A 24762-nucleotide genomic window follows, 5' to 3' on the forward strand; every position below is an offset into this window, starting at 1 on the left:
TCCTAGAATGGTTGGGTTGGGAGGGACATTAAAGCTCATCCAGCTCCAACAGCTTCCACTAGAGCAGCTTGCTACAAGCTCTGTGTTCAGAACCCTGCCAGGGATGGGGCAGCCACAGCTCCTCTGGGCAGCCTGTGCCACCGCCTCAGCACCCTCACAGGGAAAAACTGACTGCTTTAAAACGTTGATTATAACTTTTCCTTTGGAGGTAAGAGAAAGAAAACAGGGTTTAAGTTGGAATTTCTTTACCCATCGATCAACAGCCCCCCGGCATTGAAAGCCTTGTGCACGGTAGGGATGCAAGCGCCAGCCCCGGCGCCTGCTCTCACTGCAGCTCACGCAGATCCCTCCCTCGTTCTGCAGGAGGAAGCGCTGCGAACCCCTTGCCGGTTCCCCGGCGGGGCGGAGCGGAGCGGAGCCGAGCCGCCTGTCCCGGGCGGAGCGCGCTGCCCCGCTCCCCGCCGCCATGGCCGCGCCGCCGCCGCTCCCCTCCCGCCGTTGCCTCCCAGCGCTGGCCGCCGCCGAGCCGCTCCTCTTCCTGGCCACTCTGTCCCTCGGCCTGCAGGGCCCGCTCGCCACGCAGTACCTCTGGGACCGGCTGGGGGCCGAACGCGGCTACAGCGGCCCTAACGCCACCGGCCCCGCCGGCTGCGGGAACGGCAGCGCGGCCACCGACCCCCTGCGGCAGGTGGGAGAACAAAGAAAGGCGTATGCGTGTGAATGGGGCGGGAGCTCTGGGGTGGTGATGGCCCTGGATCTCATGCGCCTGTCTCTTGCAGGAGGTGGAAGTGCTGGTCTCCCGTTGGAACCTCTGCATCAACCTGGGAGGCTTCCTCGTTGGCGTCTTCTCAGTGACTCTCTTTGGACCATGGAGCGACAGCGTAGGTCGCCGTCCCGCACTCATCCTTCCTGCGCTGGGTATGGCCTTGCAAGCGGCCATCTATCTCCTCGTCATGTACCTCCAGCTGCACGTTGCCTACTTTCTCCTTGGCCGTGTTTTGAGTGGCCTCATGGGAGACTACAACCTCATCCTGGCCAGTTGCTTTGCCTATGTGGCCGACACCAGTGATAAACGCGCACGTACGTTCCGCGTGGCTGTGCTGGAGGCGTGCCTGGGCACTGCGGGCATGCTGGCCAGCATTGGTGGTGCCCAATGGCGCAAGGCCCAGGGCTACATCAACCCCTTCTGGCTCGTGCTCGCTGCCAGTCTTGCTGCCACTCTCTACGCTGCTTTCTGTCTTCAGGAGTCGGTGAAGCAGCAGAAACCAGCCAAGCTCTTCACACTCAGTCATTACAAGGCTGTCTACAAGCTGTACACGGCCCCAGAAAACCCAAGCTCCAGGAGGAAGCTCACTCTTTACACCCTGGCTTTCTTTCTTCTTGTCACAGTACATTTTGGAGCCAAAGACCTCTTTGTTTTGTATGAGCTTGGCTCCCCTCTCTGCTGGGCTGCTGACCTCATTGGGTACGGCTCAGCCGCCACCTACCTGGCTTACCTGAGCAGCCTGGGGGGCCTGCGCCTGCTGCAGCTGTGCCTTGAAGACACTTGGGTGGCAGAGATAGGATTGATCTCCAACATTTCTGGACTGGTTGTGATTTCTCTTGCTGCTACGACACCACTGATGTTTACAGGTGATGCCTCTATCTCAGGCTCTTAGCTTAGAGATGCCAGGAGATTTTTCTGGTAGTTTCAAGCTCATAGAATCATAGAATGGTTTGGGTTGGAAAGGACCTTAAGATCATCCAGTTCCAACCCCCTTGCCATGGGCAGGGACACCTCACACTAAACCATGTCACCCAAGGCTCTGTCCGACCTGGCCTTGTACTGAACAGCCCGTGTACTGAAAACTGGGGCTTCATAACAGCAAAGCTGTCCTAACACTGAAGCTGAAAGTGCAACCATATAGTTCCTAGAATATTAAGTTTCCCATAAGCTGTATTACACTACAGACATAGACTGAAGTGCATTATCAGATGCAGGAGGGTGAATTTGGTCTAAATATAGCAGAGAGAAACTGGAGCTACTGATTTCTGGGATTGACTTTGGAGACTTTATTTTTCAGCTGAGCTTTCCCTAATGTGTTGTATCTTGCTCACAGGTTATGGGATTCTGTTCCTTTCCATGGCAGCCACTCCAGTCATCAGAGCCAAGCTCTCCAAGTTGGTCAGCGAGACAGAGCAGGGTAAGGAGTTAGTATGCTTAAGCCATATCCTGAAACACTGGCTTCTTGAACAAGTGAAACCAAACTGCTTTGGGAGGTTAGGACTTCCCTGGCTCCTTTGGACTCCTGTGCTCCCCCATTCACCCTCAGGCCCATGGTAGCACCAGTTCAGATGCTACATTTCAAGATAAGGACAAGGGAAAAAAGCAAGATGGAAAGTATTGCATTCAATCTCAGGAACAGTTTGTTCATCCTATTTGTTTCCAAACTTTTACAGGGAGCAAGAGTTAAAATGGATTATACAATGAGCAGAAAGTAGAGATTCCCTCACCAGAACTTCTTTCTGTAGATCAGTAACAGTGGGAGGGAACCCAGTGTTTTTGAAGGGTTATATCATTGACCATGGGGAAAGATCATGGATAACCCATCGGAGGAGTGTATTTGCCTTCCGGTAATTTATTTGTAGAGCTTGTGCTTGCTCTTAACTCTGCACTGGAATGACTCTGCAGGCAGACAGAGGGAGGAGGTGACTTTGCACAGTTTGCGTTTCTTATATTATAATGAAGATGGCACATACTTGATACCACATTTATGATGGTAAGTCTATAAAGTGCAGTCTTTTGCTGTACTTAATGTTCAACAGGTGATAAGGTGTGCTTGGTGTAAACAAATCCACAGAGCCTTGTCTTGAAGCTTTATGATGAAGCTGATAGCTAATACCCCTGGTCGGACCCAGTGATGCCAATTGTGGAAGTCACAGAAACTGAACTTGCCAAGTTTGAACTTGCCAGGCCAGTGTGGTATGCCTTCTCTCTGCTCTCAGCTCTTCTTATCACACATGATACCCAGACGCCAGTTCTCTGATGGGAAGTGCACAGCCTTACTAAGATTGACAGAATCCCACTGAAGGTGATGTGTTAAAGGCGTTTGTAGGCAGGGCTCTCTCACCATTAACCTCTTCGTGTGTTTTTCAGGTGCTCTCTTTGCTTCTGTTGCCTGTGTGGAAGCACTGTGTTCACTTGTGGCTACAGGAGTGTTCAACTCTCTCTACCCTGCCAGCTTGCACTTCATGAGGGGATTTCCATTTCTTTTGGGGGCTATAATCCTCCTTATTCCAGCAGCTATTATTGGGTAATTTACTTCAAATGCCTAAACTTTGCCTTAGGACCTGTGAAGTGTTATATGAAAAATACCATTTACTTTGCATAGAGGCTCTCAGTTTTTAAGGTGTATTTTAAGTTATGCTTGTGAGAGGGTGTTTAGTGCCCCAGTTAGGCAGAGGAGGGGGTCTGTTTCTTCTTGCATCTGAATCTTAGTGATAGGATCCATGATGCATCCTGAGTAACATAGCTGCTGATGTTAAAAGCACTTCAAAGTCTTGAATTTGAAAGTCTTTCTTTATGGGAGAGATGGAGCTCTATTAGTGGTCTCTCTGCTTGGGGTTTCTTTAATCAAAGCAAAAGTTGTGTCGTGATAGAAAATAAATCCCCTGGTAAGTCCTGGGAGAGAGAATGTGTTGGGATTTGCAGTAAAAGTGCAGCAGCTTCTGGCAGGGTCATTTTGTTCTGTTCCTTTGAAACTTTAAAGCTCAGTTCATTCAGCAACATGCCAGTGTGCCTCCATAGGCTCTGACTGTTTGTTCTTTCTTAGGTGGATAGAAATCTGGGACTCAAACCACGACTACAATCACTTCTCAGATGCTTCCCTGTCCCCTGCAGATGGCTGAGAAGCAACTTAGCAACAAGGACTTGGCCAGCTCAGCAGTGCCCATCTGAAGACTGCTCTTTATACTTTCCCTGAAGGACAGATCAGCACGGGAGGGACACCCTGCTTGTCCTTGCTAATCTTTAAATGCCAGATAGTTGGAAATCGTGGCTCTTACCACCAGTAAGAACTTGACCTGCAGATGTCAATGCCTCCTCGCTGTTGCGTTGGCTCATCTGGCAGAGAAAACCCAAGAGACCCAAAAGCCAATCAAGAGTAAAAGCTGTTGCTGGCCATTTGCAAGGCTGGTTAGTGGTTTGGGGTTTGGTGAGGGGGAAAGGTTCATGCTTTTAGTGGTGAGAGAAGACTGAATTCTGTTTTAATTGCCAAACATGTGCCCCTCTTGAGTACTACAGAGGGATGAGCTGGTGTAGGGACAGGATGAGTGTCTTTGGAGGTAATTTGTTTTCGTTGTGTGGGCGTAATTTTGTGTCATTGACCTCTGAAGTTCTGCTGCCCTTCCCAGGATATGTTGATGCCAGCAAGTAAGCCCCATGTTCGTAATTGTTCTTTTCGAAGCATTAACTGTATTGCCTCAATCCTGTTCTCTTAAAAACTGCCATGAACCAGCAGTTCTGTGTGCTCTGCATTGCACACATGGTTGAGATACATGCAATCATGTCTTTACTGTGCAGTTACTTAGTAGACATGTTACTTTCAGAAGGGATAAAACCTCCATTGTCTTCTGTGGCTCTTAGAACGCTTCACATCATTTGTCCTTGCCTCACTCTCGCTTGTCTCCATTATTTTCCTTCTGCTTCATTTATTGAAACCTCTGCAGTAAAGCAGCAGCAGCAGCAAGTTACCTGCAGTGTGGGGAGGGAGCATGTGAGAGTCCAGAGCCAGGAAAAATGCAGGTTTGGGACTTGCAAGCAGCCAGAGCTTGCTTTTCCTGAGCACTGGAGTAAAGCAGGTGGGAGTGCTTAGTCTGTAACCTGTCCTTCAATATGCAGTAAATATGAAATGCTTACATACAGCTTTGTTCCCTGTTCCTTGGGAGCTTGTGGTAAAAGGAGGAGGTGGAGAAGAAGGGAGGTTGTAAGAACTTGGTGTTATGCCACTTGCTTTGTGTAGTTACGGCTGTGGACATAGGCAGGAGTTATGTGTCAGATTAACGGGCTAAGCCCAGAATCAGCCTCCTCAAGGAACAGGGCATGCTGTGAGTGCTGTGTTAGATGTTTGTAGCTGAACTGATTGTGAAATTAAGTCTTCTCTACCGTGGACACCAGTGCTAGCAAGTGCAGTGAAATGGAACTCCTGCACTGCCTCTGCTTTCCTGTTTGTGTCAGGGCATTTGCAAAGGAGAAATTCAATAGGAACTATTGTGCTCTATTACAAAAATTACCCTGAAGTTTTTCTAGGCTCTCCTCCAAGAACTCCAGCTGTGAAGCAGATACAGGATCCATGCATCGTGACTCTGGGCAGCAGGTAGAGAGTCCCTGGGGATGCAGCGAGCTACAGCAGCCCATGCAGAGATGAGTGTGAAGCAGGAGTCCCCACAGAGAATGATGCCTGGAGGATGTCAGTTCTGCAGCCCCATCAGAGAGTGAGAAAGCATGAGAGCAAGAGAGAGCCAGGGAGAGAAGGCTACAGGGAGAGAAGCATGTGACACAGGTGGGAGTTTTGAGTATAAACCAGATTTATTAATAATGTCTGAAAGAACAAGTCTAAACACTTTCTGACATGACACAGCAAAGGAAAAAGGAAGGGTGGGAACAGAAGAATTCACTTCCTTAATACTGCTCTAGCTGGAAGGGGCTAGGTATGGGATGTTCTGTCCAGAGCAGGGTGAGTTCCTTAAGGTGAAGATAACTGAATGATGGGGAAGCAGGAAGTCAGGGTCTGGGCAGCTGGAGCATGAGATGGGATCTCACTGCAGGTGACACCCAAGCTGTAGAGAACAAGTAAATCTGTATCTTGAATGGTGGGTGAGGAGGATTGCTGGAGAGCTCCTGGGACACCATGATCTTACTGTATTATTGTGGGGAAGACTTTGTGTGGGACACTTCAGTGGCCATGGAGGCCTTGGCAGTCAATCAGTACTTGGAATTTTCCCTGAAGCAGCTCACAAGCGGCTTTAATCCTTTGGCAGATTCACCTTTGGGCTCATCTGTTGGCTTCCTTGTGTTTAATCTGGAGATTAGATAGGTTCTATTTGTGATGAATGCTGGGCAGACACAGCTATTAACCTTTCCCTGGAGAGCAAAGATGCCATTAACTGTGAGCTGATAAGAACTATCCATAAAGCTGTGATTAAGCACCAGAATTTAACTTTTTTTTTTTTTTTTCCCCTCAAATGTTCATGGATCTAAGCCAAAAGGAAATGGGTTTGTGTTCCTGACAGTTAAGCAGCAAGGGTTCAGGGAGAGGCAGGAGAAGGACAAGGTGATTCAGATTCCTCATTACCTCCTGAAGGAGTTATCTTGAGCAGAGGAGCTTGCTCCTTCAGGGTGGTACATCGGCCTGGTCTCCAGAGCATCAGGGCAGACTGGTGCTCCCTGGCCATGGCTTCATCATCCTCCTGTGCATGCTCTAAAAAAGGATGTCTTCTTTGCATTATTCCCTTTGCATCAGAAAAGACAAACTCAGGTAAGAGCTGCAGTTTCTGGTCCTAGTTGCAAAATGGCATGTTGTTGAGAGCTGCATGTTGTTGAGAGCCTGCTCACCCTTCGAGGCAGGCAGGAGAAGCAGGGTAGAACTGAGAGGGCAGAACTTGGGGAGATGTGTCAGGGTGCCCCCGGTTCCTCATCTGAGTGTTAGTCCCCCACCCAGCTGGTGTTCACACCTTGCAGGTGGTGTTCACACCTTGCAGCTTTCACCCACCCTTTGCATCAGCTTCACTCCTGATGTTTCAGGGTGAGTAACTGCAAAAAGACCTGGTGGGTGTTGAGGAGAGGTTGATAGAAACAAGCAAATGCTACTTGATACTGAATCCAGCAGAGACTAGAGACAAACCTGAGCCTGAAGAGCTTACCCACGGCTGTCAGGAGTGGCTGGCAGTCAGCAAAGAGATACACCAGCTCCTGTTTGAAGGAACAGACCATGGAAGCACCAACAGAATAAAACACAGCCAGTGTTTTAACTCCACAAGTACAGAACAGCAATTAGCATCTTCCATATTTACATGGATATGTGTTCCAGAGATCCAGCCTCCTACGCCCTGTAAGTATAGACCTGATATTGTGGTAAAGCTGAGGCACCAGATGGTGGGAAGGGGTTGTTTCAAAAGCACTTTTTGCAAAGATCCTGCAGAAACTTCACATGATCTGTTGTCTGAAAAGAACAACTTGTCATAACCCCAAACTTCCATCGCCAGAGTTAGGAACACAAAGTGCCTTTGCAGCATTAGGAGGTGGAAGGCCCTGAAGGGGGGAGTGAGCTCACTTGATAAAAGGATGTTACTAGGAAAGAGAAAGCTGCTGCTGAGCCGTTGAGAAGGCCTCTGTGTTATCTTTCCCAAACACAGGGATTTCGTTAGGGCTTAGCTTTTATTTGCCCTTTCCTACTCTTGGCTTCTGACCACGATATTCCCACAGCACACAGCAGAGGCCATATGATGCTTAGGGACCCTTTCCTCTCAACTGCTCTTCTCTCCTGCGTGTCCTCTTTGGTTGTATCCCCCACCAATTCCCAAGTTTTGGTTCCTCAGAAGACCTTTTCTCTTTGGACATGTTTCTCTTCAGACATGTTTTCCTCACATCCCCAGCACTGCAGGAGGTATAGCCTATGTGTCCAACCTTCCCAAGGGAGGATGTGGAAGACAACTCATCCATCCCAGAGTCCACCTTAGCTTAGCTCACCAGGCACCGTGTGAGTACTAGTCCTTTAGTGCCAAGGGCTTGCATTTGCAGGGCAAAAGGGGGGTAAATGTGCCACAGGCCTTGTCTCAAGCCAGGGTATTAAGGTACGGAAAAATAGAGGGATAAATCTGGCCCCACATAAAAAGGGGCCAGCTGGGGAGTCTCTGAGGGGCTGAGGCAGCTGTGCTGGCTCTAGGTCTGCCCCAGGGAGGACAAGCAGTCCAGGCCGTTCTCCGACCCGGCCGAGGAGTCCCGCGAGGAGCGTCCCTGCAGAAAGCGGATGATTTTGTCGATTGTGGCCTCCTGGTACTCGTGGGACCACCTGAGATCGAGGGGAAAACTTGGGTTAATGTTTCCTTCATGTGAGATGCCACAGGATGGCTCAGTTCATCTGGGCCAGGAGCCAGAGAGCCCTTTCCTCCACGCCAGCTCTCTAGGAACCTCCTTTTTCCTCAGGGAAAATGGAGGAGCACTGGATGCTGCTGGGAAGTCCCTTTGTGCCTGCCAGGCTGGTGGGCTATGAGCACATTGGGATGCCATCCCAGGGGAAGCAGGAGGTGAGAAGAGCCCAGGGGGAGTTGTGGAAACTTCAGCATCACTCCTGCCTGGAGCTCTCAGCCAGGGGAGCCCCAAGCACAAAACTAGAGAAGGGCTATGGTGGGGACCTTTGCTCCCTTCATGCAGTGGAGAACCCAAAGTGACTCAGCTCCCCTTTGGCCTGTTCTGCCTGTTCATCTGTTTCTCCCTATTTCCTTGTGCTCTTTGCTACTGCTTATGCAAGCTGTTCTGTCCAAGTGCCAAGGAAAGCCATGGTACAGGTGCCTTTTACTTACTTGATACCATTGAATTTCAGGACAGCCCTCATGTCTTTGGGAAGTGTTTCTGGATCTGGCCACTCAAAATGGTCTGTAACAGGTACAATGTTCTTTCCAGAGTTGAGGGCTGTCACAATCTCCTATGGGAACATACAAGTGCTCAGGCTATGACCTGTGTGAGCCCACCATGGGCCTTTTCCTGCTCCAGCATCCACCAGTCTCCCGCGTGATAGCATCTCCTACCTTGTGCACCCAGTCCTTACACTCAGGGTCTTCCATGCATTTATCCAGTGCGTTGGGTGAGAGGACCAGCACAAAATTCCTTGCACTCATGACACTCTGGATCAGTTTGTCCTCAAACTTCCCTGCCTCCAGCTTCTCCACGTCGATGAACACACTGAAGCCGTGCAGCTGCAGGTGGACCTTCAGAAGGCTGGTGGCAAGAGGGAACAGCACCATGAGGAGAGCTACCGGGTTTCACACACTCTCAGGCAAGCTGTGGTGAGACAGAGGAGCAGTGAATAGGCTCCCACAGAGAACAGCATGGTCCTTGAGATGCCAGCTGCCAGCCCAGCCTCCTTACAGGGGAGCTGGACATTAACTCCCTGCTGTGATCCCCTACAGCCCTGTGAGCACAGCGTGAGAACAGGGTAAGTCAGTGTCAAAGAAGGACAGGGTGGCAGTGACAGGACTGGGAATTAGCCTGCCCACCATGCAGCGTATGGCACATGCTGTCCCCATTTGCACTGCAGCTTTTGGCAGCCTCCCCCTCCTCTGCATCCTGCGGCTTTCCCAGCTCCACGCTTTTCCCACAGCTGATCACCAGCCTTCAGCCCAACACCATGTCCTTGCCTGCAGCACTCACCTGGCCAGCTGCGACCCGGTGCTCCTCCTGTAGCTGATGAATACATCCGTGCCATTGGATGTTGTTTGCAGTGTTATAGGGGAGTGAAGCATTTCTAGACAGAACAAACAGCACCCAGAAGTTAAAACCCACGCAACAGCTCATCCCAAACAACCCTCCACATTCACCCCCAGCCTTGAGCATCAGCGGGACCCTCACCCCTTGCAGCAGTGAGGATGCGGACACGGTGGAAGCCGGTGTTGATGTGACAGTCCTCCTGCAGCTGCTGCTCCGTCACCCGGTGCAGGAAGTTGCGGTTGATGCCGCATGTGAGCAGGTTGTAGGTGTACTGACGGAACTTGGGGTCGATGCTGCCCAGCCAGTCAGCCAGGTTGCTGTGGTCACACGTGGAATAGTTTGCAAAGGTCTTCAGCTCTGTCAACTCCCGGAAAAACCTGGCAGAGAAACAAATGGAAGCATGTAGTGGGGAAAGGAGGCTGCTGGAGCAAGCAGGACTTAAGAGATGTTTGGTACCACATCTTCTTGTCTGCACAGGAGAGAGTGCAGCTATGTGCCATGGTGAAGAGTAAGCCAAAGGGATAGAAAAGGAAGAAAGTTGTGTGACTGTTGGTCTTCAGGACACAGAGGTATGAGGAGCTCAGCTAAAGGAGGAGAAGCTCAGGTAAGTTCCCATCTTTCAGGGTAACTTGCAGGATCCAACCTCCCCTGTGCCAGAAATAGTCTCTTCCCATCCCACCCCTCTCCCCATTGCCAGAATCTCTTTGGGACTGCATACTGCACTGGAAAAGTCCTGACAGGCCAGGATTTGTATTTTGAGGATCTCTGTTCTTGTCTTGGCAAGAAGGGAAAGGCACAGACCTGTGGTGATGACCATGAAGGAGGCCAGCATGGGCTGGTGGCAGTCCTACCTTTTCCGAGTGATACTGGAGTCCATCCCCAAATCTTTCTGCAGCTCCTGCTCCGTCAGCCTCAGGAGAATGTCCCCATCCACCTGGTGGTCCTGCCAAGAGAAATCCAGGCTGGAAAAGCTGTTGGGTGAGATGTTTACACCTCTGCTGCGAGATGGGGCAAAAGGGCCCATCCAGGTGTCCCTCCCCTGGCACACAGCCCTACCAGGAACCTCTGGCAGTAACTGTTGAATCCGATCTGCTGCAGCCACGTCTGCACCTCACAGGCCTTCCAGTTGGGAACCGTGGGCAGGATGCGCCGAGGAACCTCTTCCCCTATCATGCGCAGCACCTTCTTGGCCAGGGAGGAGGTAGTGCTGCTGGTGGAGTAGCACACTATCCTCTTCAGGCTCTGAGTAGCCCCAATCTCACTGAAGATCTGGGGACACAAAGGGAGCACACATCACTTTGCTTTCCCTCCTCCTCCCCACAACCCATGCTGGGCCAACTGAGGACCAGAGTACTTGGGGAGCTCATAGGAGAGCAAAGGACACCAAGATGCAGTTGTGGCAATGCTTCCCTTCTGCATCTCCTTCCTTCAGACCTACCCTTTACCTTTGTTTTCTTCTGCCTGGTTTTGATGGCAGCCTCCATGCAGAGGTAGAAAGCAGCAATGCACTGTGCTTCCATCCTCGAGCTGTCCAGCAAAGGTACCAGCCTCTGCAGGTCATCTGCCGTCCTCCCCTGGCTGTTGTCACTGCTGCCCAGCATCTCAGAGGCGAATTGCTCCGGATCCAGTGAGGCGATGAAGGGCTCCACCAGAGCCAGCGTCCCTGACCGCTCCACCTCCTTCTCGATTTCCTTGTTGGTGGCCAGCACTGTGATGGCCAGGCACGCGTGCAGCCGGATCAGCTCATCATCTCTGGAGAACACCAGGGGGAAAAGCCACTCTGCTGTCCTCTTCTCGATCATCAGGCGCTGGTTGGCCTGCCCTCCATACATGGCACAGTTGGCCAAGGCCATGGCACAGTGCCGCAGCACGATGGGGTCCGTCCAGCGGCACCAGTACAGGATAGCATCCAGGCCTCCATCGGAGATGAGCTGGAAACAGGTCTCCTCGGTGTGTTTGAACATGTGCTCCAGGATACCAGAGACACTCTGTGCCAGCTGGGGAACATCCTTCTCCTTGGCTAAGTTCAGAATCACTCCCAAACCAATCCGAGCAATCCGGTCCCTGAAGGAAGGAGAAGCACAGGCAGGTGAGTGGCAGATGGCTGCGTAGGGACTGGGAGCAGTGACTGGTGTGTGAACTTGCTCATGCTCTGGTGGCGTTTGCCCCATGAAAGCCAGATGTTTCCCTGTGGGACACAGCTGCCAGGTATGCTGTCTGATGTGATGCAGTGAGATGTGACAGGCTGGTGGTGGAAGAACCTGTCTGGGTCTGATGGAAGAGCTCCCGCTGGGATAGGACCACTGGGTGGTGGTGAATAGCCCAGGACCACCACATCAGAGGCTCTCATGCTTGAGATAAGACATACATAGCAATCAACAGCACGTGATAGGCAAATGCCAGGCTAGAAATAGATCTGCTTAGTCAGCTTTGCTGGGGGTGTGTGAGCTGCTTAATGTTTGGGGGTGAAAACTTGTTTGTCTCTCATTAGTGCTGTCCTCTGGCTGCTCCCCAGATGGGTGCCAAGCCCAGGACAGGGGTTTCACATCTGTCTGAGCAACCACACAGAACTGGCCAGGGGGGTCTGCCTGTCCTGCAATGACAGCATGTGGGAAACCTGTGTATTCCCTTAGTCCTGCACTCTCCTAGAAGAGGACAGCAAGAGCTCTCCTGGGGCAGGCAGCTGGGGACCAGCAGCTGCTGCTCAGTCATGGCTGGCTTTGGGAGCCCTCTGCTGTGAGAATGGTCTTAAAATGACACCTCAATGGGGCTGTGCCCTAAAAGCATACAGTGAGGAAGGGTGAAATGATGGGCTCTTTCCTGCCCTCCCTGAGCTTGCCAGGGCAGCTCCATCTTCTCAGCCCTTAGGTATGACCCGTTTGGTGCCTTGGTGGAGCTGCTCCATTCCCAAGGCACAAGCGCTGATGTGAATGTTCCATGCTCTGTTGCTCATGAGGACAGCAGCACATTCGGTCCCAGTGAAGGTGGGGTGAAGGCACAACAGGCTCGCTGTGCTGGCAGGCAGGAAGAGCATTTCTGGGAAGCCTGTGGCCCACATGGCTCACGCTGACCTTGGGGTGGGTTTGGCAGCAAACACTGTGGAGAGCTCAGGAAAAAAAAGGCCCCAGCCTGGGACTGGCTCCAAGCCTGGACTCAGCTCAGAGCTGGATGACAAACACAGCCCCAGCAGGTCACAGGATGGAGATGGGACCGGTCCAGCTCCCAGGAGAGCACTGCTGCTGCTGCACACAGATGATGGGAGAGGCCTCTAAGACAGAGACTTGGACCCTGAGGGGACCTTATACCTCCCTAACATCACTTAGAGGTTGATGGTGGGTCAAGCTGTGTGGAGTGAGGGGCTGGGAGCCCACTGCTGCTCTGAGACTCTGGCCCATGAACTACTTCTGGAGCAGAGATGGTGACTCCAGCAGCTGCTTTCTTTTGCCAGGAAGCTAAGTAAGTGCTGAATTCATGCAGTGCCAGTGATGTTTCCTGGGATTAATTCCACTCTAATGGACTTTCCTGATTTAGCTGTTGCTTCTTTTTGTCTGCCAGTGCCCACAGTGAGGTCCAGGCTGCGAGTCCACAGCCCTACAGCTAGGCACATCACCCAGGAAGCCAGAGCAAGACCCCAAATTTGGTCAGACTTCCTCCACACACAAAAAAAGCCCTGGCTGGACTTGGGAGCATGGAGGGAGAGCCAGGCTGTCAGAGTCATGCGTTTGCCTGTGGGATACCAGGAGAGAAAGGACTGATCCTGACCCAGCTCATGGCAGGTACATGGCTTCTCTCTGGGACCAGCATGCTGCAGTGCAGTGCTGCTGGGGCATGTCAAACCAGGCACAGGGCAGAGAGAAGAGCTCATCTGTCGGGGACCTTGTGGCAGTGCATATACATGTGTTGGATGTGCACGTGCCCCCTTGTACACACACTTGTACACAAACTTCCACCCCACCTCTACCAACACTTTGGCAGGGCCAGCCCGGTGCCTCTCACCTCTCCTAGGGAACAGCACATGCATCTCCAGCCTCTGAGCTAGGGACCATGGGCTGAGGGGCTCCAAGGGATGCTGACCCTCTCCTTATGGCCTTGGTCCAGCAGCAGGAAGTCTCTGGGAACTGGCTTTGTCCTCCTCTTCCTGCTGTGGTTATGGCTAAGGGGAAGTCGTGTCCCATCCTTTGGGTCAGATGCTCTGTGCCAGGCAAACTGACCCAGCTCAGCCACAAAGGATGTCTTGTGTGGGTGACCCCAGGCTAAGGGTGGCTCATGAGGACACCCTGATCCTCACCAACCATCCCTGAGCCTGAGGGGTTCACCCTCCTCACTCCAGTCAGGGAGGGATATCATTGCCTGGGTGTGACCAGCAAGTAGGGATCCCTCCATGCAAGGACATGGATGGACATGGTGTGGAGCCGAGGGGGCTTGATGCACCAGGAGCACCCAGAGCAGGGAAATTTGGGGAGTATGGGTGGGATGGTTGGAGGGGATGTGGGACAGCATGCAAGCCTGCAATGGGGAGGGCTGTTGCTTTTTTTTGAGGGGGCTCTATGCAGACTCACCTATTTTCTGCCACCAGGATCTGCTCCAGGAGTTTTCCTGCCTGGCACTTGGTCTCCAGCTCCGCTGTGTACAGCAGGTTCAGCAGCAGGTCCAGGCCCCCCTCCAGGCGGATCACATCACACAGCACTTTGGCCACATCCCTCCCCAGTGTGGGCATCCCCCACGCTTCCTCCACCAGCTGGAACACCTCTGCGATGGACCTGCTCAGCTCCTCGGGGCTGGCTGCCTGCTTGGCGTGCGTGATGGCCTGGTGCAGGGTGGGCAGGATGCGGTCCAGGGCTGCCCGTACATCCGTGTTCACCCCGGGGGAGACCTCCCGGTGGTCCCTGGAGCTGCCAGCCCAGCTGCCAGCCTGGCTCACGCACTCCGGCACCTCCAGCCGCTCCGCACCCGACATGGTGAAGAACCGGCACAGTTTATAGAGGGAGACGAGCAGGGTGAGCACCATCGGCATCTCCTAGCACAGCATCCTCGGTCACCAGCCCGTCAGAGCCCCCAGCAGGGCCACCACGCTCCTTGAGGGGACCCCAGGTGGTCGGAGGGGTGGCACGGGAGGCGGACGGAACAGGGCTGGGCTGCCGGCTCCTTCTCCCCTCTCTACCCAGCCGGGATGCGGAGCTGGAAGCGGTGGCTGGAGCCGCCTTCCCAGAGCCAGGCTCAGCATCCCCGGTCCTCAGGGGCTGATGTCACCCCGCGCAGGCGCCGCCTCTCCAAGGAGGGGCTCATGTCTGGGCAGCAGCATCCCCCTCCTCGCTGCAGATGCTCTGACATCCCCCCAGACCCTTCCTTCCACAGCCCTGCTGCCCAGCCTCAGCTGGGGCTTGTCCCTCTGTCCCCATGGCACATATCCCTCGCCTTGCCCAAGCCTTGGAGCCTGTGGTCATCTCCACCGCAGGCAGGGACCCCCACGCAGCTTTGACAGCAGGTCTCCATGACCCTGTGTGACTAGTGAAGGGGCACAAAGTGGAAGTGAAGAGCCAGGCACCATGATGGCCACAATGGTCACAGTGAGGTTGTGGCCATCCTGGCGCTGTGTTTTGAAACCGTTTGTATCAGTGCAGGGGGTTAAATAGCTGCCTTTGCAAGGCGGAAATTCAGAGCAGCTCTTCTGGGTGGGCTCTGGATTTGCATGAGAAAACAAAGAGCAGGGGCAGCTTGGGCCCCTTTTATTTTCTTTTCCTTTTTCCAGGCCGGACGTGCTCAGGGCAGAAATGCTTTGGCCACTTCTTGCACTGGGAGGAGCAGCTTAAATCCTTGGCTTCAAAACCAGGTTGTTGCCAGCTCAGACTGAGACTTAAATTCAAGTTGATGTTTTGATGCGCCAGTCGCTTTTAATCCTCTCTGAACCCACTGCACAGGGACAGGCAGAGGAAAGGGACATCAGCTCACAGCAAAGGATGGTAACCGAGGCGTCCTGAGCAGCACAGCACTACAGGAAAGGCTCAACACGGAACCAGTAAGGACTTTCCTGCTAAATTATTATTAAACAGGGGTAATTAAATTAAACGGGCTGTTGCAATGCAGCACAGCTGATCGGTTTGGAGGAAGCTGCTCTCTGCAGGGGGCAGAACTCAAACCATTCCCTAAGGCTTGTCCTGACAAGCCCAGAGAGCTTTGCTTTGCTTTTAGTTTTACTTTGCTTTTTGGGAGGGATTTCCAGTGCCGGCTCTGGGAATGGCAAGGGTTCCTGGGGGATCAGCCCCATTGCCTGAGCTCTCCTTGCTGGCTCTGCTCAACCCTTGTGCTCCCCAGGGCCCCGTTGCCCAAACCAGCCCGTCTTTTGGGGGTCTCCTCCTGCCATGCTTTGAGCACAGCAGCCAGGGAAGGGCTCGGCGTGTGAGCTGGTGCATGGGAGCCTGGAGCAGCCGGAGGGAGCTTTGTCTCAGCCGATCAGCCAAAGCAGCTCAGACACTGCCCAGCCCTTCTCCCCCCCTGCAGCCTCCTCGCAAGCCTGTGTCTGCTCGGAACTCCCCGGCTCCATTCAACAGGGATGGGATGAAAATTTAGTGCAGTGCTGGGCTGTTTGCACCCAGGGATGACACCAGCCCTGCCATAGCTGAGCCCAGGGGGCAAGGAGGGAGCTGCAGGAGAAGTCCTGCCCCAACAGCCCACATCTGGTGGCTGCCCTCGGCTCACCGAGGCTTTCCACATGGAAATGCCTTTCTTGAAACCAAATCAAAGCTCTTTCCAGTAAGGGTGGGAGCAGCCAATGCTGGGAACTGCCTGTGTCCGAGCTGGCAGAGGTGAGGCCCCTGGAACAGCGGGCACCCTGCTCGAGTTCTTCTCTTCCCAAATCTTTCATCACTTATTCAAGCCCAGAGCTGTGCGCGGGGTGGGGTGGACGGGAAGGTGAGCCTCCCGCCCCAGCAGAAGCAGCCAGGGGTGGTATCTGTGTAGTGTTGTGTGTGTTTGCTCCTTGCCCTTGATTAAACATCCCAGAGTTATCAGGAGCTGCCCAAAGATCTGAGTTGACATTAATTAGTAACCAAAAAGATGGGTTGGAAAGGGAACGATGGGAGCAAAATACACAGCATTTTGTTTGCGTACTGCAGTGAAAGTGCAGAGGGCTGCTGCTCTTCCTCCCTCCTTCACGGCCACTCACCTCTGGCCCCTGGTCCCTGTGCACAGAGGTGGCATCTGCCCCGTCCTGAGCTGCTGTATCTTGGGGCTCCCCAGCTCTGCTCCCAGCCTTGCCGACACTAAGAGAGCCAGAATTCCAAGAGCAGGTCCTCTGGAATGATGAAATATGGAGCTTTTCCCTTTGTCCTCAGAGCATCGCTCCTCATCCCCTCTCATTATGGTTTTTGTCTTGCCAAGGCTAGGCTGGCAAATGGCCTCCCCTTGAGTTGGAGCTTTAACACCACAAGGTTTGCTCTGAAATTAGCATGGCAGCACCTTAAGACTGGTTCCTGGCTCTGGCCTGCTGTCCTCCCCTGCTCTCCGAACCAGTGCCTGCATCAAGGCTGGGAAGAAGCTGCCTGCACACATGGGAAGCCCTGTTCCCCCTCAAACATACCCAGCTCATTATGCACTGCAGGGGATGCTGGGTGGGAGAATGTCTCTGCCCCTTTTCCCCTGCTCTGACCTTGGCCTGTTTGCTTTCTCCCACTGGGGCAGGCTGAGCAAACAGCGGCTGCCGGGGCTCCGGCCGCAGCCACGCTCCAGCCTGCACAGTCACAGGAGGGCTGTGCTCCCACCGAGGAGGATGAGGCTGCTCTTCCCTGCCATCGTGCTGGCCCTGCTCACTCCTGCCCGTGCTGCTGAAGGTGAGCCAGCCCCATACCGTGTGCCTTCCCCTTGCAGGGTGGGCACGGAGTGTCTGTGGCTCCTGGGCTGATGGAGGGGCTGGGGAGTCTGGACAGGGTGGGGAGACAATCGGGTAGTGGCCATGGCCACTGGCCACGTTGGCAATGCCTTGGGAGAAGGTACAAAGGCAAAACATGGGTTATCAGTGGTGCCTGGGCAAATCTCTGGTCATCCTACTGCTGGATTGCAGCGTGGAGCTGGGGCCTTGGCACAGCCTGATCCATGGCTGCCATTCCAGCAGGACGTGGGGTGAGAGCAGGGTGAGGTGCTGCTGTAGACCCCGGTGACGGGGTTGACCACAAAGAGGTGGGAATCTCCTCAGCTGGGATGTGTTTGTGTTTGCTTTGACCCCCGGAGCTGGGCTGGGGAGGGAGGCACTGGCCCCGCTGCCCACCCTTTGTTACTCCTTCTGTGCTGGGGTGGCTTTTGCAGACTCCTGTGTCGGCCACTGTGACGATGGCTTCGATGCCAAGCGCAAATGCCAGTGTGACACCCTCTGTGTGTACTACCAGAGCTGCTGCAGCGACTACTCCACTGTCTGCAAAGCCAAAGGTACTGGTCCTGTGGTTGTGGATGCCCAACAACAGTGGGGGATCAGAGGGGTCCATGGTGCACCTACCGAGTCCTCAGGGTGAGGTCTGTGCCAGGATTTGGTGCTGCAGCACCAAGGGGTTTCGGCAGCTGCACTGTGGGGTCCTTGCAAATCCATATTGCTTGGGAGCAAGCAGCTCCTGCACCCAGATCCCATGGGGGATACCCAGGGCTCTCTGGAACCCACCTGCTCCCTTCCACAGTGACCCGGGGAGACGTGTTTGCCTTGCCGGAGGATGACTACCTCGACTACAACTTCACCATCGACTTGGGCACAACAGAAGGCACCAGGGCAACCCCCACAGAGCTGCCCACAGAGCAACCCACATCCCTGCCTCCAGAACAGCCCACACTGGAGAGCAAACCAAACCCCGAGGAGGCACCGAGCGAGGTGCCCAGCACCACGCTGGATGGGTTTGGGGAGCTGGAGCCTGTGGAGGAGCCCGAGGAGCTGTGCAGCAGGAAACCTTTTGATGCCTTCACTGACCTGAAGAATGGTTCCCTTTATGCTTTCCGAGGTATCCTGGGGACATTTCCTGGGCATATGGGACATGCTGCTCTGTGGGCTGACACTGCCAGACCACACTGGTGGCTGAGGTCCCTCCTGCTGCTCCCACCACCCCTCTCTCCCTAGGGAAGTACTTCTATGAGCTGGATGAGAACAGCGTGCGGCCAGGCTACCCCAAGCTCATCAGCGACGTCTGGGGCATTGAGGGCCCCATTGATGCAGCCTTCACACGCATCAACTGCCAGGGCAAGACTTACCTGTTCAAGGTGGGCAAGAGCCTGGCTGTGGGGCTGGGGGGGGTGTGCTCCTGGAGGGGCCAATACAGCTCCCCAACCCACCTGTCCATGCACACACACGCACAGTGACTGCCAGGTATACCCATATCCTGGGCTCCAGGCAGCCAACAGCCTCATGATGGGGCTTCCCAGCATCTACTCACACCCTGGTGCTGCACCCAGCCCCCTGACTCCCCTACCTCTGTCCTGCACCCCCCAGGGCAGCCAGTACTGGCGCTTTGATGATGGAGTCCTGGACCCCGAGTACCCTCGTGACATCTCTGAGGGTTTTGAAGGCATCCCGAACGACATCGACGCGGCCTTCGCCCTCCCTGCCCACAGCTACCACGGCAATGAGAGAGTCTACTTCTTCAAGGGTAAGGGGCACAGTGGGCATGGGCAAGACACCGTCTAGCTCCTGCTCCCCCTCAAGGGTGTGTTCCCCACTAATGCCCTGTACATCCTCTCCTAGACAAGTACTACTGGTCCTATGACTTTGCCAACCAGCCCACGCAGGCTGACTGTGCGAAGTCCTCCCCCTCCACCGTGTTCAACCACTACGCCTTCATGAACCGGGACAGCTGGGAGGACATCTTCCAGATCCTCTTTGGCAACAGGATGAGTAAGGGCTGGGCCTACACTGACAGAGCACAGGGGGTGCAGGTACCCAGGGAGGGAGCTATGCCTGGGAGTGTGAGCAAGCTGAAGAAGCTGTTGTGCTGGGCGGGAGTCCAGGATATGGACAGGAGCCCCCCCAGGCCACAGCTTCATCTCCCACAGCACCCAAATCTCTACAGCTCTTATGCCCCACACTATCAAAACCATCACCAGCCATCTCACACCACAGTGTCACTGCTGGGGTCTGTTTATTCCCACTGGAGCTGGAGATGCCTTAGAAAAACCCCAGCCCTGGGCAAGGGAAATGAAAGATGGGAAGGTGGAAGAGAAAGGGGTTCAGCAGCACAGGGCTGATCCCAGCTCTGCCTGTCCTTTGCCCGATCGTGATGCCATCCAAGCTGGGATCCTTTGGAGCATCCCTGTGGGTCTGGGCTCAGCTCCCCCTGCTGCTGCTGCTCTCACTTGTCCTGTGACTCTCTCGCAGCCGGGGCGAGCAGCCCGCGGTACATCAGCAGGGACTGGCGGGGGGTGCCGAGCCGGCTGGACGCTGCCATGGCCGGCAGGATCTACGTGGCCTCGCAGCAGCCCCGCAGGAGGAAGTCTCGCCGCCAGCGCAAGAGGTACAAGAGCCACCGCTCCCTGAATCTGGGCTTCTGGGGCTGGCTGCACAACGACTCCGACTCCGCGGGGATTGAAAGCGACTGGCTGTCGGGCTCCAAGTGCGAGACCCTCCAGAGCGTCTACTTCTTTGTCGGAGGTGAGTCTGGGGCAGCAGGAGATCCAGGGATGCTGCCACATCCCCGAGTTCTGGGATGCAATGGGAAGGTGCCCAGGGCTGGCAGAGAGCCCTGACTGCCGTCTCCCCTTCCTCCCAGACAAGTACTACCGTGTCAACCTGCGCACCAAGCGCGTGGACCTGGTGCAGCCCCGCTACCCACGCTCCATCGCCCAGTACTGGCTGAACTGCCCGCAGCCTGGGGAGGAGAGCACCTGAGTGGGCTGCACCAGAGCCACCAGCAGCACAGCCCCTAGATAGACGAATAAACTGAGTGCCGTGCAGGCCGGAGAGCTCTGTCTGTCATCCATGCATCCATGCATCCATCCATCCGTCCCTCCATCCATCCCTCCATCCATCCATCCCTCCATCCATCCCTCCATCCATCCCTCCATCCAGTGGTCTGTGCGGTCCTTGTCCCTGAAGGCTGTGGTTGTCCTCCCGTGTCTAATAACTGCCTGTTGGCTGTGCCAGATCCCTGCTGCCAGCCCTGTCCGTGTCTGTGCTGCTCAGATCTGCTCCACCAGCCAGTCCAATGCCTCTTCCAACTGGAGGAGAGGGATGGTGCCAGCGGCTGCCAGACAGGAGACAGCAGGGTCAGGTCTGCAGCATTCCCAGCTCCACAGCTCCACACATGAGTGGCTGAGTGGGATGGGTGCTCATCCCCAGGGGACCTGGCCTCCCCCCAACTGCCCTGCTCACCTCTGGGCTCCGGCAATCCCGGCCACGGCGGTGCCGAAGGGATGACCCTTCCCTCGGGGCTGGGACAGCGCTCAGGGCCTGGCAGCTCCCGGGGCAGCGGGTGCCGATAGGAAAAGCTCCTGCTCCTGCCCCGGCTCCTGCTGCGAGGACACATGAACAAACCCAAATCGTGCCCCACCATCCCCTGGAACCCCAGGAGCTTCTGAGCTGCACAATGCCCACAGGCCCCAGCTCTCACCGCTTCCCCTGGGGTGGCTGGGGGTTCCCGGGAGCCTGATGGGAGCTGGGCAGAGCCACGTCCTCCTGGCCTGGTGGCAGAGCACTGGTGCCTCCTTCGGGGGCCACTGGCTGCAGTGTGGGGAGCCCTGGCAGTGCCTGGAGGGTGAGCAGAGTGGTCAGGCTGTGCTGTGACACCCCTTTCCAAATCGATCCCCGGGGCTGTACCTGGGACATGAGGGTATCAGCCAGCCCAGGGCAGCACTGGGGGCAGCTGGGATGGCTGGAGGCAGGAGGCAGCTTCTGCAAGAGGGTTTAGCAGAGGGTGGGTGATTTGGGCACCCACGTGAGGATGCCCATGGAGCCCAGGGTCCCCCCATGCTCACCGGCAGCCGGGGCCTCATGGGGTGGCCAGGAGGGACATGAGGGGTGCAGGCGCTCCGCAGCAGGGGCTGGGTGTCACAGGAGCTGCGGGTGGCTCTGCAGGATGGGACATCACCACTGGGGTCTGCGGACAGCCGGGGCTGCCTGGGGAGCAGTGAGGGAGCAGGGCAGGGCATTGGCAGCCCCCAAGCCTCAGTCCTGCTCATGGGTCCCGTGTGTCCCCCCAATACCTTTGCTGCTCATTCTCCACCACGAAGTCCCTCAGGAGGCCGTAGAGGCTGGGCCAGGCTGGGGCTCCCTCCGATGGGAGCTGCCCTTCCAGAGGTGACTGATGCAGCCCTGTGGGGGCAAACCTGCCTCCCAAGCCTGGCCAAGCCCCCATCCTCGTTGGGGTTCCCAGGACCTCCGTGCTCCTCATGGGCACCCTGGGCAGGCCCAGCTGCTGGCGCAGGGAGAGGTTTTCCAGCTGCAGGGCATGGATTTCTTCCTCCAAGCTTTGCAGCACCTTCTCCCGGGATACCTGGGAGCACAAGGAGGCGGTTCAGAGGGATCCCAGCAGTGGCACAGAGCACCCTGCCCACAGCCCCTGCTATACCCTGTTGGCCAGGGGCCTGGTGGTGACCCTGCGTGCCCGGCTGGCGTAGTGCAGCGTGCTCAGTGTCTCTGAGAGGCAGCGTGAGGATGGGGAGATGCAGGCGACCTGCCGGTGGATGAGGAAGAGCTGCAGCTTTCCTGCCTGCCAGGGGGTCACCCATTCCCCTCCAGCCTTCTCCGCCATGGGGTGAGACCCCTGCCCAGCCACCTACCATCAGGGTGACCCCGGAGCCGCCCAGGGATCGAGCCAGCAGCCGGGTGAGTTTGCTGTCCCGGTAGGGAACGTGCGTCCGCTTCCCGCGGGGTTTGGCCAACATAGAGATGCAGTGTCCTGTGGGGGATGAGCCCCAGGGGCTGCAACAGGGCTCTGATGGGGACCAGCAGCTCGTGGGGGGGTCCCCCAGCTCTTACCCAGCGCCAGGAGGCTGCGGTTGATGCTGTTGGCCTCCACGCAGAGCTCCCCACTGGAGCCTGTCTCCTTCACCCGTTCGCTGCCGGCCAGGTCCACGAAGCACAGGGTGCCCTGCCTGCTGGGGAGGGTGCTGGCCTGGCGCACCCATGGTGGGTGGGGGTGATGCTGTGGCCACCCTCACCCTATTCCCATAGCAGTGTCCCAAGCCTTGGCTCTGGGATCTGGCTCCCTGCTGCTCATCCCACCAACACCAACAATCCTTGGGGAGAAGGGTATGCCCCCCCCCCCCCTCCCCCCCACCTCGGGGCTGTTTGTACCCCCCCAAAGAGCCCCGTGCCCCCCATGCCCTCCCCCTGGGGAGGACACGAACTCACGTTCCGGCTGCGGATGTGGATGGTCAGAAGAGCGTGGCTGCGGCTCGAGTGCCTGTTGAGGGCATGTGCTGAGGTCCTTCTCCTCTGGGATCCTACCGAGGGGGGATTGAGAGCTGCTACCCAGCCCCTGCGCAACAGGACCCTGCCTGGGCTTTGCAGCCCCTCTTGGCTGCCACCTGAGCCCCACCACCCCTGGAGATGGTCTGCAGGGGCTGAGCCTCCCCATACCAGGTATGACCCCCCTCATTGAGCCCAGCGCCCGTTGCTCAGCACCTTGCAGGAGCAGGCTGGCAATGGCCTCCAGGCTCTCGAAGTCCACACTGAGCTGATTCTCCACATAGAAACCACGGGTTTTGCTCCACCGCAGGGGCAGGGTGCATGGAGGCCCTGGGCTCAGCAGGTCCCGGATCTGGGGAGGGGGGTACAGCAGAGGGGAGGCACTGGGGACACGGGGTGGCAGTGGTGCTGGTCTGGGTGGCCGGGCAGGCACCTACCTGTTCATTGTATATCTCCAGGTAGGAGGCACTGAGAGCCAGGTCAGAGCCACGGCTCCGGCTCTGCTCCAGGAGGCAGGCGAAGGACCTCTGCATCAGCCCCAGCAGGGCCGGGGATGCTGCGTGGGTCTCACCCTATGGAGATGCCAGAATGGAGGTGAGTGGTCACCCACGACCGGGTGAGAAGAGCCCATCCCACCACCATGACCCAGTGAGGCTGGGCGGGCAGTGCCGTACCTGGCCGAGGGGGCCCATCAGGGTGTAGGTCTTCCCCGAGCCCGTCTGCCCGAAGGCAAAGACCGTGCAGGAGAAGCTGCGGGAGATGCCGAGCCTCAGGCATGGCCCCAGGCGGTGGCACAGGGATGCCACCTCCCGGCACGGCCCTGGCACTGCAGAGCCGCCCGGGCGGGATGGGCTGAGAGGGTCGGGGTCCCCGCGGGGCCCTTCGGGACTCACCCATCCATCGCCAGCTCCACCAACTGCCTCATCCCACTGCCTTCGAACACAGCCTCCTGCGAGTCGCCGGCGTCAAACACGGCGCTGAACCCGAACGTGGCGTCTTGCCGGGCTGCGCTCACCTGGGCACGGGGACAGCGGGGGGCTCAGGGGGGGCCGCAGCCCTCCCACGGCCGGTCCCCCGCAGGGAGGTGGCACTTACATGGACGGTGCCGTCGCCGAGGCTGTGCACAACCCGCCGGTCCCCTCGCCGCGTCTCCGAGCAGGTCAGTGGCCGGACCCTGATGGTGTGTGTGGGGTGGATGGGTCCGTGGGGACCCCCGCTGTGCCCGTGCCCTAGGCAGGAGGGTCCCCGATGTGTCCCCAAGCCCTTTGTGTCCCCCCCTTACCTCAGCACCACTCTCAGACGCGTCTCTTTGCCCACCGCGGGGTTCCCCCGCTCCTCTCCAAGGCTCCTTTGGGAACAGAGGGCAGAGGGATGGTGGGTGCCCTCCAGGCAGGGGGGGGAATGCCCATGGGCATCCCGGGGGACAGGGTAGGTGGGGAGCCAGGGTCATGCTGTGCTCCCCCTGTCCTCCCGTCCCCACTGTGCCCTAGGGCCTGGCAGGGGATGCAGTGAAACATCCCCCCGTGTCCCTGCAGAGGGACCACCCTGGTCCTCCGCAGCCTTTATGGGGTGCGAGTCCCCCGCTGCCTGCCCAAGCGGCTGCATCAGCACTGCCCAGGCCCTGCCTGCTCCAGGACCCAGAGGCCTCGGTCCCTTCGGTTCCCTCCGTGTCCCTTCCCCGTCCCCCCCCGACCAGACTTACGGTCTCTCCTGGCCCCGGGGGAGCGTTTTGGGCCGTGTTCCCGGCCGGGGCTCCCAGCTCTGCTCCCCCGCCGCCTCCATTCGCCCCTCGCTCGGGGTCTCCGGCCACTCCCGGCCGCAGCCGCCGCCGGCCAGCGCGGGCTGCCCCGCACAACCGGCACCACCGCTCCGGTTAAACATTGACCGGTGCCAGCCCCGCGGGAGAGCGGCCCCCGCGGCGGGGGGC

At 56.5% G+C, this 24762-nt stretch overlaps 4 protein-coding genes and 2 long non-coding RNA genes across 17 annotated transcripts; 4 read left to right on the forward strand and 2 right to left on the reverse strand.

The window, feature by feature from the left end:
* Positions 1–7: 7 nt before the first annotated feature.
* SLC46A1 (solute carrier family 46 member 1) lies at positions 8–4613 on the forward strand. Its single transcript, XM_062629930.1, has 7 exons — positions 8–15; positions 264–291; positions 335–688; positions 780–1632; positions 2100–2183; positions 3137–3293; positions 3813–4613. The coding sequence occupies exons 1-7, from the start codon at positions 8–10 to the stop codon at positions 3886–3888; spliced, it is 1560 nt and encodes a 519-aa protein (XP_062485914.1). The 3' UTR covers positions 3889–4613.
* A 1291-nt stretch (positions 4614–5904) lies between these two features.
* Positions 5905–15008, reverse strand: SARM1 (sterile alpha and TIR motif containing 1). Of its 2 annotated transcripts, none has more exons than XM_062629905.1 (9): positions 14023–15008; positions 10909–11527; positions 10520–10732; positions 10315–10406; positions 9605–9840; positions 9407–9500; positions 8785–8974; positions 8560–8681; positions 5905–6458 (listed from the first exon to the last, which is right to left on the reverse strand). In XM_062629905.1, exons 1-9 carry the CDS (start codon positions 14475–14477, stop codon positions 6440–6442), a joined length of 2040 nt encoding a protein of 679 aa, XP_062485889.1. In that variant the 5' UTR covers positions 14478–15008; the 3' UTR covers positions 5905–6439. The 2 variants fall into 2 exon arrangements, with proteins under 2 accessions (XP_062485889.1, XP_062485888.1); XM_062629904.1 differs by lacking the exon at positions 5905–6458 and adding an exon at positions 6982–8048 and having other exon boundaries at positions 14023–15006.
* On the forward strand, positions 11442–14028 carry LOC134169411 (uncharacterized). 3 transcript variants are annotated; one of them, XR_009966876.1, is made up of 4 exons: positions 11442–11552; positions 11665–12919; positions 13028–13239; positions 13798–14028. It is a non-coding gene; the product is annotated as an uncharacterized LOC134169411 (long non-coding RNA). The 3 variants fall into 3 exon arrangements; XR_009966875.1 differs by having other exon boundaries at positions 11444–11552; positions 11644–12919; XR_009966874.1 differs by having other exon boundaries at positions 11458–11552; positions 11640–12919.
* Positions 15009–15220: 212 nt separating the features above from the next.
* Positions 15221–20387, forward strand: VTN (vitronectin). Of its 2 annotated transcripts, XM_062629908.1 has the most exons (10): positions 15221–15293; positions 15382–15479; positions 17141–17289; positions 17762–17881; positions 18124–18438; positions 18555–18694; positions 18924–19080; positions 19176–19325; positions 19806–20078; positions 20197–20387. In XM_062629908.1, exons 3-10 carry the CDS (start codon positions 17229–17231, stop codon positions 20313–20315), a joined length of 1335 nt encoding a protein of 444 aa, XP_062485892.1. In that variant the 5' UTR covers positions 15221–15293; positions 15382–15479; positions 17141–17228; the 3' UTR covers positions 20316–20387. The 2 variants fall into 2 exon arrangements, with proteins under 2 accessions (XP_062485892.1, XP_062485893.1); XM_062629909.1 differs by lacking the exon at positions 15221–15293 and having other exon boundaries at positions 15331–15479.
* On the reverse strand, positions 20350–24746 carry LOC134169400 (kinesin-like protein KIF12). Of its 8 annotated transcripts, none has more exons than XM_062629898.1 (17): positions 24538–24746; positions 24118–24183; positions 23931–24009; positions 23729–23850; positions 23510–23585; positions 23273–23407; positions 23052–23187; positions 22779–22870; positions 22404–22539; positions 22205–22323; positions 21994–22098; positions 21629–21918; positions 21401–21542; positions 21243–21317; positions 21037–21173; positions 20799–20935; positions 20533–20670 (listed from the first exon to the last, which is right to left on the reverse strand). In XM_062629898.1, the coding sequence occupies exons 1-17, from the start codon at positions 24714–24716 to the stop codon at positions 20606–20608; spliced, it is 2091 nt and encodes a 696-aa protein (XP_062485882.1). In that variant the 5' UTR covers positions 24717–24746; the 3' UTR covers positions 20533–20605. The 8 variants fall into 8 exon arrangements, with proteins under 8 accessions (XP_062485879.1, XP_062485880.1, XP_062485878.1 ...); XM_062629897.1 differs by having other exon boundaries at positions 20799–20938; XM_062629899.1 differs by having other exon boundaries at positions 20799–20938; positions 21401–21494; positions 24538–24745.
* On the forward strand, positions 22177–23872 carry LOC134169410 (uncharacterized). The gene is made up of 4 exons (XR_009966873.1): positions 22177–22250; positions 22766–23009; positions 23294–23429; positions 23743–23872. It is a non-coding gene; the product is annotated as an uncharacterized LOC134169410 (long non-coding RNA).
* Positions 24747–24762: the final 16 nt, after the last annotated feature.

Source organism: Pezoporus occidentalis, unplaced genomic scaffold, assembly GCF_034315485.1.
Source record: "Pezoporus occidentalis ecotype Australia unplaced genomic scaffold, CSIRO_AGI_Poc_V1 ctg343, whole genome shotgun sequence".
NCBI lineage: Eukaryota > Metazoa > Chordata > Aves > Psittaciformes > Psittacidae > Pezoporus > Pezoporus occidentalis.